The sequence below is a fragment of the Dioszegia hungarica genome (assembly GCF_025882075.1).
Source record: "Dioszegia hungarica strain PDD-24b-2 chromosome Unknown MKK02contig_25, whole genome shotgun sequence".
NCBI classification, from domain to species: Eukaryota; Fungi; Basidiomycota; class Tremellomycetes; order Tremellales; family Bulleribasidiaceae; genus Dioszegia; species Dioszegia hungarica.
The window spans coordinates 1,404,824-1,419,243 of NW_026515779.1; the positions used below are offsets into that span (position 1 = coordinate 1,404,824).

Here is a 14,420-nt window from a genome sequence, read left to right on the forward strand (position 1 = left end):
TACTCTGTCTACTTCGCCCAATCCGGTAGCTCCTGCGCGAAAGCCATCTCCTTCCCGTCCTGGTAGAATTTCCCACTCTCAAACTCATTGAGCACCGGCCAAATGATACTCTCTCCGCCCGCCGAAGCCGGCCTCGGGCCTTGAAAGTGGTTGAGTTCGGTCGCGCAGTAGCCCGGGCAGACCACTGCGAAGCGGACCTCGAGGTGGGTGGCCGCATACTTCCTCAGCCAGGGGTTGAGAATCCCCTTGCTAGCGCAGTACTTGGACCCGATCATCCCTTTGTCCAGTGGCACCCACTTCTCCTTTGCCTCCTTCCCATCTGCCATCGCCTCCCAATCCTTCATCCACCCCTCCACCTTCTCCCAGCTGACTCCCTCAATATCCTCCAGCTTAGCCTTGGTGGAGGGGTCGACGGTGGCAGTGTACCATGCGCCGACCTCGGACGAGACGACGGTGATGATACCGGTTTTAGGAGTGAGGATGGGGGCGAACGTCGCGACGCAGTCCTTGGCACCGCGGACGTTGACGTCAAAGATGGCGGGGTGCTTGCCGTCCCCGTCAAGCTCCGAGATACCGCTGTTGTGGATGAGGGCGTCGAGGGTGGTATAGGTAGATTTGACGTGCTCGGCGGCAGAAAAGAGGGAAGAAGAGGAGGTAATGTCGATAGGAAGGACCTTGACGTTGGAAAAGTCATGAGAGGGGGCAGAGGACTTCATTTTGGCAATGGCGTCCTCGCCGTTTTTAGTTGACCGAGAGCCGAGGAGGATGATGGCATCGGGCTTTTTCTGGGCGAGAAGCTTGACGGCTTCATAGCCGATGCCCTTATTGGCGCCGGTGATGAGGACGGTGTATGGCATGGTGAAGATTGGGAGATGGGGGAGATGAGTGTGGTGAATCGCTGATAAGGGAGGGCATGGCACCGGGACTGCGCCTTTCTATACGTCCCCCCATCGCCGCCACTTTCCCTCCACCTTAGTCATGCGTCATGGCCGATGCCCGAACCCTGATCGGGCGATCGCGACTCATTCCTTACACCACGTGGCTACCTAGCCCGTGCGTGGTACTCGCCAAGTGAAGCCCAAACGCGAAGCCCACGACCTTCCTACACATCTTACCTAGACTTCCACCTCGCATCCATCATGATGAAAGGCTTCTCCTTACAACCTCTCCTACCGTCTTTGAAGGCAAAAATTACGGCTCTTTGCCAACAAGGTCCGTCCCGTGGCTGGCTTACACGACGGCCGGGCTGACTCGGTAGATGATCGCCTCTACGTTGGTCTCGCGACGGGGAGCCTCCAAACCTATTCGTATGACCCTCAATCGGATGGAGGTCTGCCGAGCGTCAAGCTGCTCAGCAGCGCCGTCCTTGGCAGGAAGGCCATAGATCAAGTAGGGGTATCGAACGCGTCGAAGCAATTGCTCGTGCTTTCCGGTAATTCCGCTGCTTTTGGGATAGGTGGCCTCAGCTGAGCTCGTAGATGGAGCGGTCACGGCGTATCCGCTGGAAAATCTGGCATCCGCCAAGGGTAAAGTGATTACTCAGGCTCGGAATGCCCACACACTCGTCATCGCGACATACGACCCATCCACAACAAAGGGGAAACGAAGCCAAGATGGAGCTGCTTCCGCATCTAAAGGAAACACTCCAGGAGGCGATGGCCTTGTCGATATGGTGATCATTGGGTGTCGGAAAAAGGTAGTCGTTTTCAGCGGAATTAAGCCGGGCTTCAGGGATGCTTGGGTGGGTTTCCCGTCCTGCAAAGAGGTTTGCGCTAATTATCATTAGGAGATTGCCCTTCCCCATTCTCCTCGGCAGATTGTCGTGCCTTCGACGTCCACTCGCTCCCCGAGCTTTCCGGAAACGGTCCACCTGCTTTACTCGCCCACATCCTCCGCGATACTCAGCATCAGCCCGACAGCACCGTTTCTGAGCGTATCAGACACGCCAAACGCGCCTCCCCCGCCGTCCATATCGGCCGTCGCTGGATCTGGCGATGGCACAGGTGGAGCTGGGGTACACGAGAGCGGAAGCGGCTTGACAGGGATGGGCGTTGGTGCCCTGACCGGGCTGGGCGGATATGTGGGATTGGGAAGCAAAGCGGCTGCGCCGGTCGGCTGTAGTATTATAGATGGGGAGGTCCTCCTTGGTAGAGATGGTGCGTTGTCCTCTCGTCAATCTGATAGAGCATGGCTGATGTCTCAGATATGGGAGCTTTCCTATCCTCCGACGCCAGCTACACCCGCTCGCACTCGCTGCAATGGCCTACCTCTCCAGACGCGATCTGTAAGTGGAACCTGGACCTTGGGCAGACTTAGCTCACGCGCCCAGCTTTTTCGAATCCCTACATCTACTCCATACTTCCTCCTGCCGCCGGCTCATCTTCATCTGCTCCGGCGACACTGCCATGCCTGTCAATCCACCTCGGTCCCTCCCTTCTCTCGCGCGGGTCGCTCCAGGTCCCATCACCCTCGGCTGGCTCACTAAGCTATTCCAACCTCATCACAACTTCACAGTCACCCTCTCGGACTCCGGCCGAAGCTGTACAGCCAGCTGCGAAACTCCTTTTCAGCTCGACACCGACGGACAAGGCACTACTGGCCGCCGAGGGTTCTTCGATATGGGCCTTGTCAACGAGTAATCTGGAAGATCACGTTGATGATCTGGTCAGAGAAGGGAGAGTAGCGGATGCGATTGGTCTGGTGGAGTCTGTAGGAGAAGCTGGGTTCTCACCTGTACGTTAATCGATCACTACATCTGGCCTCGGCTGACCATCAGACGCGTCGCCTGCCTCATCTGAAGACTTTACAAGCAGTCACCAACTTTGCCAAAGGTCAATATCAGAACGCGATCGAAACTTTCCTCATCTTCAATATCAACCCCGCTCTCGTCATATCCCTGTATCCCGCAGCCACTATCTCCGGCCAACTTCATGTGCCGAAGGACCGGTGGCTTGAAGCGTTTGGAGCGGTACCGGGCGCCCGCTTATCGCCAGAAGTCGCCAAGAGCGGTTCGGCGGAAGAGGGATTGGCAAAGGGGTTGCTGAAGAGCGTGACGGCTGCGGCGGGCCTGTCGAAGCGAACGAGTATGGATAGTATTCGGACTACAGCCACGAGCTCGGCAGCAGACAAGAAGGCGGACGAGGGGAGTCTGAACGAGAAAGCGCCGGTCTTCAATGACGAGGAAAGTGAGTGTTATGGTCGCCACCGTTTTTGAGACCAGGAGCTGACTCTGCAGTGCCCCGAGCAGCCCTCGAAGCTCTCATGTATTATCTCTCTGACCGGCGGCAAAAGGTCACCGGAGCGATCAATTCTCTTCCCGAGCCTGGTCTACCTGCCGAATCCTCGCTATCGCCGCTATCCGCACTACCAGCGGAACAATTACACCAACTTCCAAACCTGCCTTATACCGAGCTCGAGCCAGAGACCCTCCTCCGCGTCGCCCAAGTCATCTATACAGGTCTGTTGAAGGTATACCTCGTGGCTCGTCCTATTTTAGTGGGCAGTCTGTGCCGCATTGAGAATTGGTGTGATGTAGAGGAAGTGGAAGAGCTTCTCAAGGCGCAAAAGGTAAGCTTGGGAATATTTTGGTGCAGGACTTGGTTGATGAGCAGAAATTCAGCGACCTGATTGATCTTTACCAGGGTAAAAAGATGCACGGTAAGGCCTTGAAGATGTTGCACGAGTAAGTGATGTTTATTGTAAATGATCAGTAGCAAACGCTAATCCTCAGACTCGCGCTAGAAGAAGACGACCGGCTGGATCGATATCCTTTGACAGTGCGCTACTTGCAGAAGCTAGGACCATCCGAGCTGGATCTCATTCTTGAGACTTCCAAATGGATATTCAAGGAGGACCCGGTCATGGCGCTGCAGGTGTGTCTGGAGCTTTCAGCATCTTCGCAAGGTAGAAGGACTGCAGCTGAACTCATCAGATCTTTACAGCGGACGAGCCCGAGGTCGACGCACTTCCCCGCAAAGACGTCGTGCAGTTCCTCGAGAGCACACACGAGCCATCCTGCGTTTCGTATCTCCAGCACATCATCGGCGCCCTCAAGGAGACCGGATCAGACTTTCACGACAAGTTAGCGGAGCTGCTGCTGGCCGAAGCTAAGGGGTCTGGATCGGAAGGTTAGCTGACTCGCTCAAAGTTCTGTGAGGCAGACCTAACAAACAGACGGGTCTCCTACATATCAACGGCTCCTCTCCTTTCTCTCCTCATCCGAACACTATCGCTCCAACCGGCTCCTCACCCGTATCCCTACCGAGTCCATGCCGGAAGCTCGCGCAATCCTTCTCGGTCGAATGGGGAAACACGAGGATGCTCTCCGGCTTTACATTTACCGCCTCACCGACCACGCCGCGGCCGAGCGATACTGCGCCAAAGTCTTCGCTACGGAACCCAATCCCAAAGGCATCTTTCTCCTCCTCTTGCGCTTGTACCTCCGCCCATCGCCTTCGGACCCGGTCCTGCTCACTCCCGCACTGGGGCTCATTACGAGTCAAGGCACCAGACTGGACGCGAAGGAGGTTTTGGAGATGTTGCCGCCATTGGTGACGATGGAGGATGTCCGTGCGTTTCTTGTCAAGACCCTGAGGGAGGGCAGGAAGAGGAGGAACGAGGCTAGGATCGTGAGGGGGCTGGTAGGGGCGCGGAAGGAGGAAGTGGAGAGGGCGTTGATGGATCTTCAGGGGAACAGAGTCAGGATAACCGATCAGAGAATGTGAGTTTTTTCTCTTAGCCAGCAAGTGGGAGCTGATGCAGTAGATGTCCCCAATGCCATAAACGGCTGGGGCAGTCTGCGATTGCCGTCCATGCGCCAAGGTGAGCCTTACCATTTGCCATCACTTGCCAACAGCTGACGAGCCTACAGAGGTGAAGTGACACATCTACATTGTAAAGACCCGTTCAGCGGGCAGCTAGCCAAAGCGAGAGGATAATCTTGGCACATCCGATCCCTCGTATATGTTGTATGTATATGTCATATTGACCGGAAAGTGCAAGGAACAAGACCCCAGATGTGCATCGACAGATTGCTACACCGATCAACCCAGATAACCCTATCCCCCTGTCATGCAATCGCAAAATACCCTCTCCTCGCTCCCCTCCACCTGAACCACCATCTCCACCAACCCCGGTATTCCCTTCCGCAGCACTTTCTCCACTCGCGCCACCACCTTGTCCGCGTTCGCATAGATCGCCGGACCCTTGTGCAGCGCCGGTGAAGAATAGCGGGAAGGATCGTGCGCCGAGCGGGAGAGGGCGAGTTGGATATGGATGGAACCGATCAATTCGCCCTCGCATCGAGGCCAGAAGCGGGGAGCGCTAAAGTTGGCTAGACCCTCTACGGTTGCGAGCTGGAGTGTCAGCTGCTGTTTACGTCTGGTTTCGCAAGTATGATGACAGCTTACATCAGCGAGAGCAGCTTGGATCTCCTTATCGCAGTCCGCACCGACGTCCAAGCATAGGACGCGTCCCGAGTCGATGACGAGTGGGATAACGGAAGCCATGATGAGGGCGGCGATGAAGAGACTGGCGATGGGATCAAACACGGTCCAGCCTGTGTACTTGATCATGAGGGTGGAGATGATGACCCCGACACTGCCTAAGGTGTCCTACTAGATCAGCTAGATGCAGTGCTAAAAACATAAACTAGCTTACCGCCATGACGTGAAGGAAGACTCCGCGCATGTTGTGACTATGCGCGTGGCCGTGATGGGAGTGGGAGTGTCCGTGATCGTGAGAGTGGTCGTGTACATGATTGTCGTGCTTGTGGTCGTGTGGGTGATCGTGGGTGTGGTCATGACCATGCGCAGAGTGATTATGCTGCTCTTGATGGCCGTGGTCGTGAAGGCAGTCAGTGTGGTCGTGGGAGTGTGAATGATCCGGCGTCATGGCGTGGTCATGAGTTGAGTGGTCGTGTCCGTCACAAGCGTCGGCGCGATGGTGATCGTGCTCGTGGTGGTGCTGTGAGGAGAGCGTCAGGTCGTTCGAGCCCTTGCCGGATGACCGCCGCCGAGCGTGTCCCAGGCTATTGAGAGGGGTCGCTCCGTGAGAATGACCGTGGTCGTGGTCGTCATGCGAGTGATCGTGATGCTGGTGGTCGTCGGCATGCATGTGGTCCTCCTACGCCCGTCAGCTGCATTTCTCGCCCGTTCCGAGCAACATTCAGCTTACCTTCTTGTGATGTACATGTCCATGAGAATGTCCATGATCGTGTCCGTGTCCGCCATGGCTATGGCCATGATGATGATGCCCGCCCGTCGCCCACATCCCAAACAGGTTGATCCCGAGGCCGATACTGGAAACGAGCAGTAGCTGGCGCATTTCCATTTCAGGTGGATCCATACTGCCTCGTCAGCTATCTCGGCGTATCTTTGGACGTTCTGCACATGGCAACTTACATGCGCTGGATAGCTTCGAAGATGATGAAGACGGAGATCAGAATCAGGAAGAGACCTGAGGTATCAGCTTAGTGACTTATCCGCAGAAGGAGGTGTAGAGCTCACCGTTTGTAAAGCCGCTCAATGTCTCCACACGAGAGTAACCAAACGTATACCGCCCGTCCGGCTTCCACGTCGCCGCAACGGACGCCCAGAGTCCAATGCCGATACCCAAACAGTCGAAGAACATGTGAATTGCTGTCAAGTCAGCTTGTCCCGCAACAGAGTCTATGTGAACCAGCTCACCATCGGATATCAGGCCGAGAGAGTTGGTCATCACTCCATACCCCATCTGCACTCCCATATACCCAAGATTGATCAGCAAGAAGTACAGAATCTTGCGGGACGAGTCGGTATGTAGTATGGTCTGGAAGTGGGGTTTCCATGCCTGAGGAATGAGGTTCCAGTAGGACCATTTCGAATTGGTTGACACCATCGGCGCCGGGGTGTACTTCCAGTCCTTGATACCGGTTGCTTTGGGCGTGTAGGCCTCAGGGTACGGCTTGAGGTATATCGTCGATAGGACCAAGGGAAGGAGGACGAGTACGTCGATCGTAGTCGGCAGCGGATGGAGCGCGAAGAATTGGAGGACGACGATGGCGAGGAGGTAGACGACGTAGTCTCGGGGGTTACGGAGTCGGGCGGCGGGCTTGGGGTCATAGGAGGGCGCGAAAGGGACAGGGGCGTAGGCTGCCAGAGCAGCAGTAGCGAGGGGAAGACCGAGGTGGTGTAGGGGAAAGTGGAGCATAGTATGCGGATACGGGATGACGTCCTGTTGGTGTCAGCTATGTCCTCGTGCGTACTACCTCGCCAGCTTACCAGATAGGCCAGGCCCAAGATGGATACGACAGCGACGCCGAATGTAAGAGCCAATCGACCGAGCCGTCCTCCTCCGCCAGGCCGGGCGTTCCGGCTTCGAAGCTCGAGCGCGGAAGCCCACGGACCGCATAAGATAAGGGTCAATGCGATCAAAGTAAAGAGGTTGATCAAGCACTCGGCTGCAGAGTCAGCTCGCGCTCTGGGTACACAACGATCACAATGAGGCAGCTTACGACCGTGTAGCTTGTGTGCGTCGAATAGGACGAAAGCGCAAGCGAGAATGGCGGGGACAAAGGGGAATGGCTAAACGTCAGCTGACCTTAGAGACTAGAAGCTGGTCATGGCAGCTCACCCGTCGTGTGATCCCTGGATCATCTTTCCACATCGGTCCTATTATGCTACAAGTGATAGTTAGCAAGGAGCCTCTGAAGCGTCAGTCCGATTGTCTTGGCGAGAATGGGAGGGACGAACCGTAATGGCCCAATCGACTTTATAGCCATGAAGAACGCGATGGCCTGAGCAACCAGAGCAAGAGCCGAGCCGACTTGCTCCTATGCCTATCAGCTTGCACTCTCTCGATCAAACGCAGTCAGCTCACCAAGCTGAGGACCTCGACACCGCCTACTTCTTTCCGTTTCCCCTTCTTGTCCCCTCTCCGCTTCATCACTTCCCGCCATATCCTTCCTCCGAAGAGGGCGAGCACGATCAGCCCTACTCCTCCGGTACTGTCCCCATCATGTAGTACCCAGCTCCTACTGGCTGTAACCGCAGCAGCCGCGGCCAGTAAGCGAGAGATCGACGGCCCAGGGGACCCGGCTCCGCCCTTAAGGTTGGAGTTGGACGCGGCTGCGCGTGGACGGCGTGTAGCTGGCGGGACGGGGTAGGAGGTCCGACTGAACGGAAATGGAGGCTGCATAGTGCCCTTCAGCTGCTCTGGGTCACGCGAGCACGACAGAGGTAGCGCTGATGGAGTGAGATGAGGGAGGAGTAAGAGATCGAAAGCAGGAACGTGTCTGACTTTTGAGTTTCCCCGCTCTCGTACCTCAAGACGCGCCTGTGGAGCCCCACGCCATTGATCATGGCTCTATGGTGCTTGAGATACGATGGCGGCACGACGAGTTCGCCTGCCGGTGCGATAGAGGGGGCTAGAAGCTACACAGGTATATAGGCTACAATGTCTGCAACAGGTTACTGCCCCACCGCTCTCCGCTTTGGTTTCGAGCGAAATAAGACCCCCTTGAGCTTATCCGCCGCCTCCGCAGACATGCCTCCATGCTTCGGTGGTCCTCCTCCGCCATGCCCAGCCGTATGAAACCCAGCTCCTGCTCTACTCGCTGCGCTTGCCGGTGACGATCGTGGCGTCCGTTCCTCATCCACCTCCGCCGAGCGAGGCGCCTTCGCAGGTGACGGCTCCTCCCCCTCTCCTCCACTTCTTGTCCGCTTGACCCCTCCGCCCGATCCCGCAGAACCGAAAAAGTCGGCCTTAGCTCCAGTAGTCAACCTCACTTCTGGTGGCTTGAAGCTAGGCACCTCGGCTTTCCGGACCGTGCTGAACTTCCGCTTCAGATCAGTACTGAACCGCGCTGGCTCGGGAGCCGGGGCTGGCCGAGGGATACCGACGAGATGGGAGGGTAGGGATGCGCGCTGGGCGTTATACTCGGGTATGGGGATAGCGCCAGGTATGAGATCGGGAATTTGGCCCTGGCTCGTAGGTGCAGGTGCGATCGGACCGGGCCGAGGCATGGATCGAGGTGCGGGTATACGAGGGCCATCGACCGCTACAGGTGCAGGTTGACCGCGGATGAACGTTACGATCGGTATGGGCGTACGAGTTGCCGTTGAGGATGAAGAAGCGCGTGGAGCAGGTGGTGGTATGAACTTCCCAGAAGCGTGGGTCATGGCTATCCGAGCTCTTTGAGCGTCTGCTCGAGCTTTCCCAACGATGCCTGTAGCTTTCGCCGTTACTTCCCATATCAGCGGTCGATCCCTGACTAATCACCTGACCGAACTGGGCACTCACCTGTCAAACCCTTCTGAGCGCCAAACGCGCCTCCCTGTCCTCGCTTCTGCTTAGGTGGTATGACCTTGTCCAAGACGACGATTCTCTTCTCCGCCCGTTCCCTGTCCATCTCCTTGTATCGCTCCGCCACCCGCTCGGCCGCCAGGAATTGCCGATCTCGAGCTTGCTCCGCCGCTCTCTATGGGGTCAGCTTTGTCATATATTCACGCACTCTTCGTCGAACACTCAGACTCACTTTGTACACCCTCCTCCAACCACTCGTCCGGTTCTCGCCCTTCCGCTTGGTTGCGTCGGCGTGGGCAGCCGGAAAGTCCGTGAGGAGAAAGTACTCCCATAGCCAGTCGGTCTCGTGTCGTATTGACTGCGGGAGTTAGCTGAAACCCCTAGGGTGAAGAGCTGGATCCAAGACAGCAGGCACAGGCTCACAGGTGATGCTTCCTCGATAGCTGCGAGCTGCTCGGCTGGTAGGATATCGATAAAGCCCTTTATGAGGTGGTATGGAGTATCTCCAACGTCCCATATTCTGATAGAATTTGCTTTGATGACTAGATATCAGCTGCAAGCCAGAATTACCAGCAGGAGGAAGCTTACCCGCCAAACACTGCTGCTTTAGGCTTGTCGGCCCTTTGGCAGGCACCTCGACCGGTCTCTGCCTCCTCATCTCCTTGAGCTCCAGCAATCTCGGCTTGACCTGCAGAAGCCCCACCGAGGGCTTGAGGAGTGGCAGTAGGTCGGCCGGTACCCTCAGCCCTTTGGAAGCGGTTCCAGGCGGTAGAGGAGGCAGGTCATAGCTTCGGACTACGGGAGCAGGGGGTGGGCGGGGGCGAGAAGGACCAGCAACTGGGACGGCGCTGTTGACTGTCTCGAAGGGGATGGCTTCTTCACCGCCGGACTCGAAGAGGTCTTCCTCTTCCTCATACTCGAGGGCACTAGGCATCTTGGCGATCCGGATGGTATTGGGATTGAGAAAGATGGATGAAAGATTGTTGACGAATATGTTCTTCGGCTTGTTGCCTCCACTCGTCCACTCGGTCAGCTCCGGGTGGTCAAGGAGGGGCCTCTGCTTCTGATGCTTCTGAGTTGGGCACAGCTCTCTCTTAAGAGCTCTCCTGACCATGTGCAGCGAGTGACCGATGTGCGATGACGTTGCGAGCTGAGAGGAAGAATAAAGCCATCTATAACATCATAACATGAAAGGGAGCGAGCCCCGCTATCTCCGCCCACCAGCTCCCTCGTTCCTTTCCACCCATGGACAGCTGCAGCCGTCAGGGTACCGGGCGAGCGGATACCGACGCGCCGTATGCCTACATGACTGCGTTGTCAGCTGTGATGGTCCAAAGAAGGGAAAGGACAAGCAGCTTACCAGAGCAACATCCACCAGCCTGTTCGACGGGCGCGTACGGGTCTTCGCCCTTACCGATAGGTCCCCACAGCGACGGGATCTGTACTGTCAGCTCTGAGATATACGCAGTGGGACCATCGTGAGCAGGCAAGTTTGCGGACGATGGCAAAAGTGGGACCATACCGAGGCCAGGCAAGTACTCACCAGAGGGTCTTTGGTGACTCGGCAGTGGTTGATCAGGCTATGGTAGTCAGCATAACTCCAATACTAATCTTTCGAAGACACTGGTGGCCACGAGGAGCTCGTCGTACTGAATACAGCAATCGGACCGAGGGCGAAGGGAAAAAGGACCTACTTGGCACTCGCTGCACTGACCATCGCTCTCGGCCTCGCCAGCTCCTCCCTCAGCCTATGATTGTGCTGCTGCAGCCTCCTGAGCTTGAGCTCATGCATCGTCGCCTTGTTTGCTCGGCTCGACATTTTGAAAGCGGTGAAGACGGGGATGTGTAAGCGGATTTCCCGAGGGGACTAGTTCTGGCGCTTGGGGCTTGGAGCCGGAGGAACAAGCGGGGACGGCGGAGGTCTTGTTCTCACGCGGTGCGCTGTTGAGGAGAGGGACGTCGGTATCAGTGATATGTGTAGAAGCTAGAGCATGAGTAGGATGAACGCTGTTGACAGCTAGGGTGATAGAGTTCAGCCATACCCCACATGCACACACCCCTTTGCGCTTTGACCTCTGTGCACTGTGGGGAAAGCATCCCTTTCGTCCAGTCAATCTCGGAGAATTTGCTGCTCGATCGTTCAGTTTCATCTTTGGGAGGCGTTTCGACGGAAGAGGATGGATGTTCATAAGTTGTACATCGAGGTGGATGAGCAGTCTTAGATGGAGTATGGCCCAGTACTTGACCAGCGTTCCGAGAGGTCGTTCGCGATCGCATCATGCAGCCGCCAAATAGACGTATCGCCGAGGCGGCAAATTATAAACCCGCACCTTGATCGATTGCCCAATCCGCAACTAGTACTACCTGTGCTGACATTCTACATCATCTTCGACTCTTGATACATTGCTCAGCACCAGCTGCAGCCTTCAGTACAGTCGGGCGGGACTATGCTGGTCATGTCTCGCGACATCAGCAGAACTTCGGCACAGCCGGATGCGCCGACCGATGTCTTCGTCAGCTCATCTCTCGCTCAATCACTGAAGCTAGCTACTTACGCGACCCGCCCCGACAGCACACGACTACAGTATCTGGCCCTCATCTGACTCCACAACAGACCCTCCTACGATAGTGTGGTGACCGAGACCCCAGCTGAAAATCCGACTATTCCGGTTTGGACTCCTTGTCCACCATCCCGCATACAGCAATGCATGCCCTGCACTACAGCACATCTTTTTTTGGACACGCTCGAGTGCTGGGTCTCCCGTTGATCATTCTCATTCCGGGGCACAGTATCATACTTGTCACACCGACCCACTTATCTGACAACCGATTAAGCTGATTTTTCTGCTGAAACGTCAAGACAACGAATAGGAGGGGAATCAAGGGATGTTGAGGGGAATCAAGGGATGTTGAGGGGCGCTCTCGGAGGCGGAGTCGGATCTTGTGCCCTACGCAATGTGCGTACTTGTACTCGGCTCCGCTCACATTCGGCTCCCGTCCGCCTGGCGGACCTCACTGATTGCGCAGGTTGTATGTTGGCGTTTGAGCGAGACTCCGCTATATCGAAATTTTGAGGCCCAGTCCGGGTCAGATGCGCCCGTTGTCGCGCAGCGGACTCCGCCACCATTCGCTACTCGGTTCCCACTCGGCGGATTCTGTCGCCTAGGGTGTGCGGTCGCGTTTGACCTAAACTCCGCTGAGACAGCAGATCTTTAGGACTCAGATCGGTGCACGCTTGGACCCCCGCTCAAATGAGCTGATCCGCTCCATACGCGCCATACACGTATGAGCACCAACGATCCTTTGGGTCAGATTGATTTGGGCAAGGGGGCTCAATATGACGGCGCAATCTCCTTTCTTCTAACTGTGAACACCCAGATAATAGCTGGGGGATCTGACAAATCTGGCGGAGCTGGCGGAGCTGTGTCTATCGGAGCTGTCGGAAGTGGCGAGGCTGGCGGGCCTGCAAATCTAAGCGAGCGAGCGGAGTGGACAGACATGGTGCTGATAACACCTGCGTTGCGGTCACAAAGGACATGTGTGCGACACAAGTCTCATTCTCCTTCAGGTCGCACTACATAAAGCCCGTCTAGTCCCTGTAGAATCCTACAACACAGGCCCGCCAGCTACAGTCTTCATCCCATCAGTCACTTTCACTCACAAAGTCCCTGCACTTCACCATGTCCAACCTCACCGGTACTGGCTCTTCATCCATGGCCAGCGACAAGGTCGCCATCAAGGTCACGCTGTACACAGACCCCACTGGGAAGGCCACGCCCCCGAGCAAGGTGCTCGAGACGACCGCAAGACCTCGTCTCAGCCTTCAAGGTACGGATGGGGCCACTCACGCGGACGTGCGGCTCATGGCGGAGGATCTTGCCTCAAGCGCCAAGTGGTACTTTGGCAAGCATACTGCACAACTGACGCAGTACGAGCAGAGCGAAGTCCAATTCGCCGTACGTCGTCTATAGCCGACTTCGTCGATTCAGTATGACTGTGGATGTAGCTGACAGCATACAGACCGATGGCTTGAGCTACCTCCTGCTTGTTCCTGCCGGCATGAACACAGGGAGGATGGGCGTACCAGGATGGGCAGACGCGAGATACCAGGGCACGGTGCCGTGGGAGGGCTCCTCGTCCAGAGACGTTGTCTCCATCAGTGTCACGCTATACACTGATCCGAAGACAGTCCTTCAGAACAACTTCGTGGTCCGCGGCGAGGGAGACCGACCCCATCCGCAGGACACGAAGGCGACTGCAGCTTACGTCGAGCGCATCACGTACAACCTCCTCACGCAAGCCAAGGAACACTGGAAGTCCGAGATCGCCGACATGACTGCGGAAGAGCGGAGCGCGGTGCAATTTGCGGTACGGTTTCTGCTGACAAAGTCTGTCGTATCTGACAGTGTAAACAGCTGACAGCTTGCAGACGGATGGCCTGCGGCATCTCGTGATCGTTCCCAAGTTCACCACCATGAACCCAGCAACAGACAAGTTCACCAAAGCTGTGTGGGCAAAGCCGAAGTACAAAGGCACATTGACGAGCGACTTCGGCGACGGATTCGGCGAGGACGAAGAGGACGGTCGATCAGAGGAGCAGGCGGCCGCTCACACTGGTTCGGGGCAACAAGAAGACAAGGATGGGGACGATTCAGCGAGCATGGATACTGCGGCTTCGAGCTGCTAGGGGTCTGAATGATGATCTGGGCAAGTTGAGTTGGGCTGGCCGTCGGCTTAGCTGGGAAGGCCTGAGCACGGATTCATTGAGCTGGATACATATGTACATATACGTCATTCCGCTTGGGTGAAACAAAGCTGAAACACGCGGGGTAAGGGTCCGACGGGAACAAAGAGGGTTACCCCGCTGTGACAGTTGCGTAATTAGAGTTGAGCACTGCGGACACCCACGGCCCTCCTCCTTCCCCTCCCCTCCCTCGCTCTATTGTCTCCACCACTTGTCCCCTCCTCAGCTCAGCATTCTTATTGTCCTCTTGCCGACCATACGACCAATCAACCGCGTCATTGATACACGCGGGCAGCTCGGTCACCTGCCCTTCGGTCCGTCCTCCGCGTCTCGGCCTCACATCACGGAAGCCGACAGAACAAAAGCCCCAAAGGCATACCCATACACACAGCAC

The 14,420-nt window shown here is 56.4% G+C and overlaps 5 protein-coding genes across 5 annotated transcripts; 2 read left to right on the forward strand and 3 right to left on the reverse strand.

Annotated features, from left to right (window-relative positions):
- Positions 1 to 8: 8 nt before the first annotated feature.
- MKK02DRAFT_41039 (uncharacterized protein) lies at positions 9 to 857 on the reverse strand (the record flags this gene model as incomplete). The annotated part of the gene is made up of 1 exon (XM_053091394.1): positions 9 to 857. One exon carries the CDS (start codon positions 855 to 857, stop codon positions 9 to 11), a length of 849 nt encoding a protein of 282 aa, XP_052942506.1.
- A 285-nt stretch (positions 858 to 1,142) lies between these two features.
- Positions 1,143 to 4,937, forward strand: MKK02DRAFT_20207 (uncharacterized protein; the record flags this gene model as incomplete). The annotated part of the gene is made up of 14 exons (XM_053086219.1): positions 1,143 to 1,212; positions 1,259 to 1,432; positions 1,479 to 1,741; positions 1,787 to 2,156; positions 2,204 to 2,284; positions 2,330 to 2,733; positions 2,777 to 3,146; positions 3,224 to 3,567; positions 3,612 to 3,682; positions 3,731 to 3,872; positions 3,932 to 4,127; positions 4,174 to 4,720; positions 4,765 to 4,821; positions 4,871 to 4,937. The coding sequence occupies 14 exons, from the start codon at positions 1,143 to 1,145 to the stop codon at positions 4,935 to 4,937; spliced, it is 3,156 nt and encodes a 1,051-aa protein (XP_052942507.1).
- A 120-nt stretch (positions 4,938 to 5,057) lies between these two features.
- Positions 5,058 to 8,175, reverse strand: MKK02DRAFT_41041 (cation efflux family-domain-containing protein; the record flags this gene model as incomplete). The annotated part of the gene is made up of 12 exons (XM_053091395.1): positions 5,058 to 5,354; positions 5,409 to 5,612; positions 5,659 to 6,123; positions 6,175 to 6,346; positions 6,402 to 6,456; positions 6,507 to 6,638; positions 6,687 to 7,212; positions 7,260 to 7,438; positions 7,493 to 7,562; positions 7,612 to 7,684; positions 7,731 to 7,810; positions 7,858 to 8,175. The coding sequence occupies 12 exons, from the start codon at positions 8,173 to 8,175 to the stop codon at positions 5,058 to 5,060; spliced, it is 2,571 nt and encodes an 856-aa protein (XP_052942508.1).
- A 272-nt stretch (positions 8,176 to 8,447) lies between these two features.
- MKK02DRAFT_41042 (GGL domain-containing protein) lies at positions 8,448 to 11,101 on the reverse strand (the record flags this gene model as incomplete). Its single annotated transcript, XM_053091396.1, has 9 exons — positions 8,448 to 9,223; positions 9,280 to 9,457; positions 9,515 to 9,640; positions 9,706 to 9,824; positions 9,871 to 10,354; positions 10,504 to 10,583; positions 10,643 to 10,721; positions 10,826 to 10,862; positions 10,977 to 11,101. The coding sequence occupies 9 exons, from the start codon at positions 11,099 to 11,101 to the stop codon at positions 8,448 to 8,450; spliced, it is 2,004 nt and encodes a 667-aa protein (XP_052942509.1).
- A 1,861-nt stretch (positions 11,102 to 12,962) lies between these two features.
- Positions 12,963 to 13,969, forward strand: MKK02DRAFT_30476 (uncharacterized protein; the record flags this gene model as incomplete). The annotated part of the gene is made up of 3 exons (XM_053088058.1): positions 12,963 to 13,238; positions 13,303 to 13,689; positions 13,712 to 13,969. 3 exons carry the CDS (start codon positions 12,963 to 12,965, stop codon positions 13,967 to 13,969), a joined length of 921 nt encoding a protein of 306 aa, XP_052942510.1.
- Between the last annotated feature and the right edge of the window lie 451 nt (positions 13,970 to 14,420).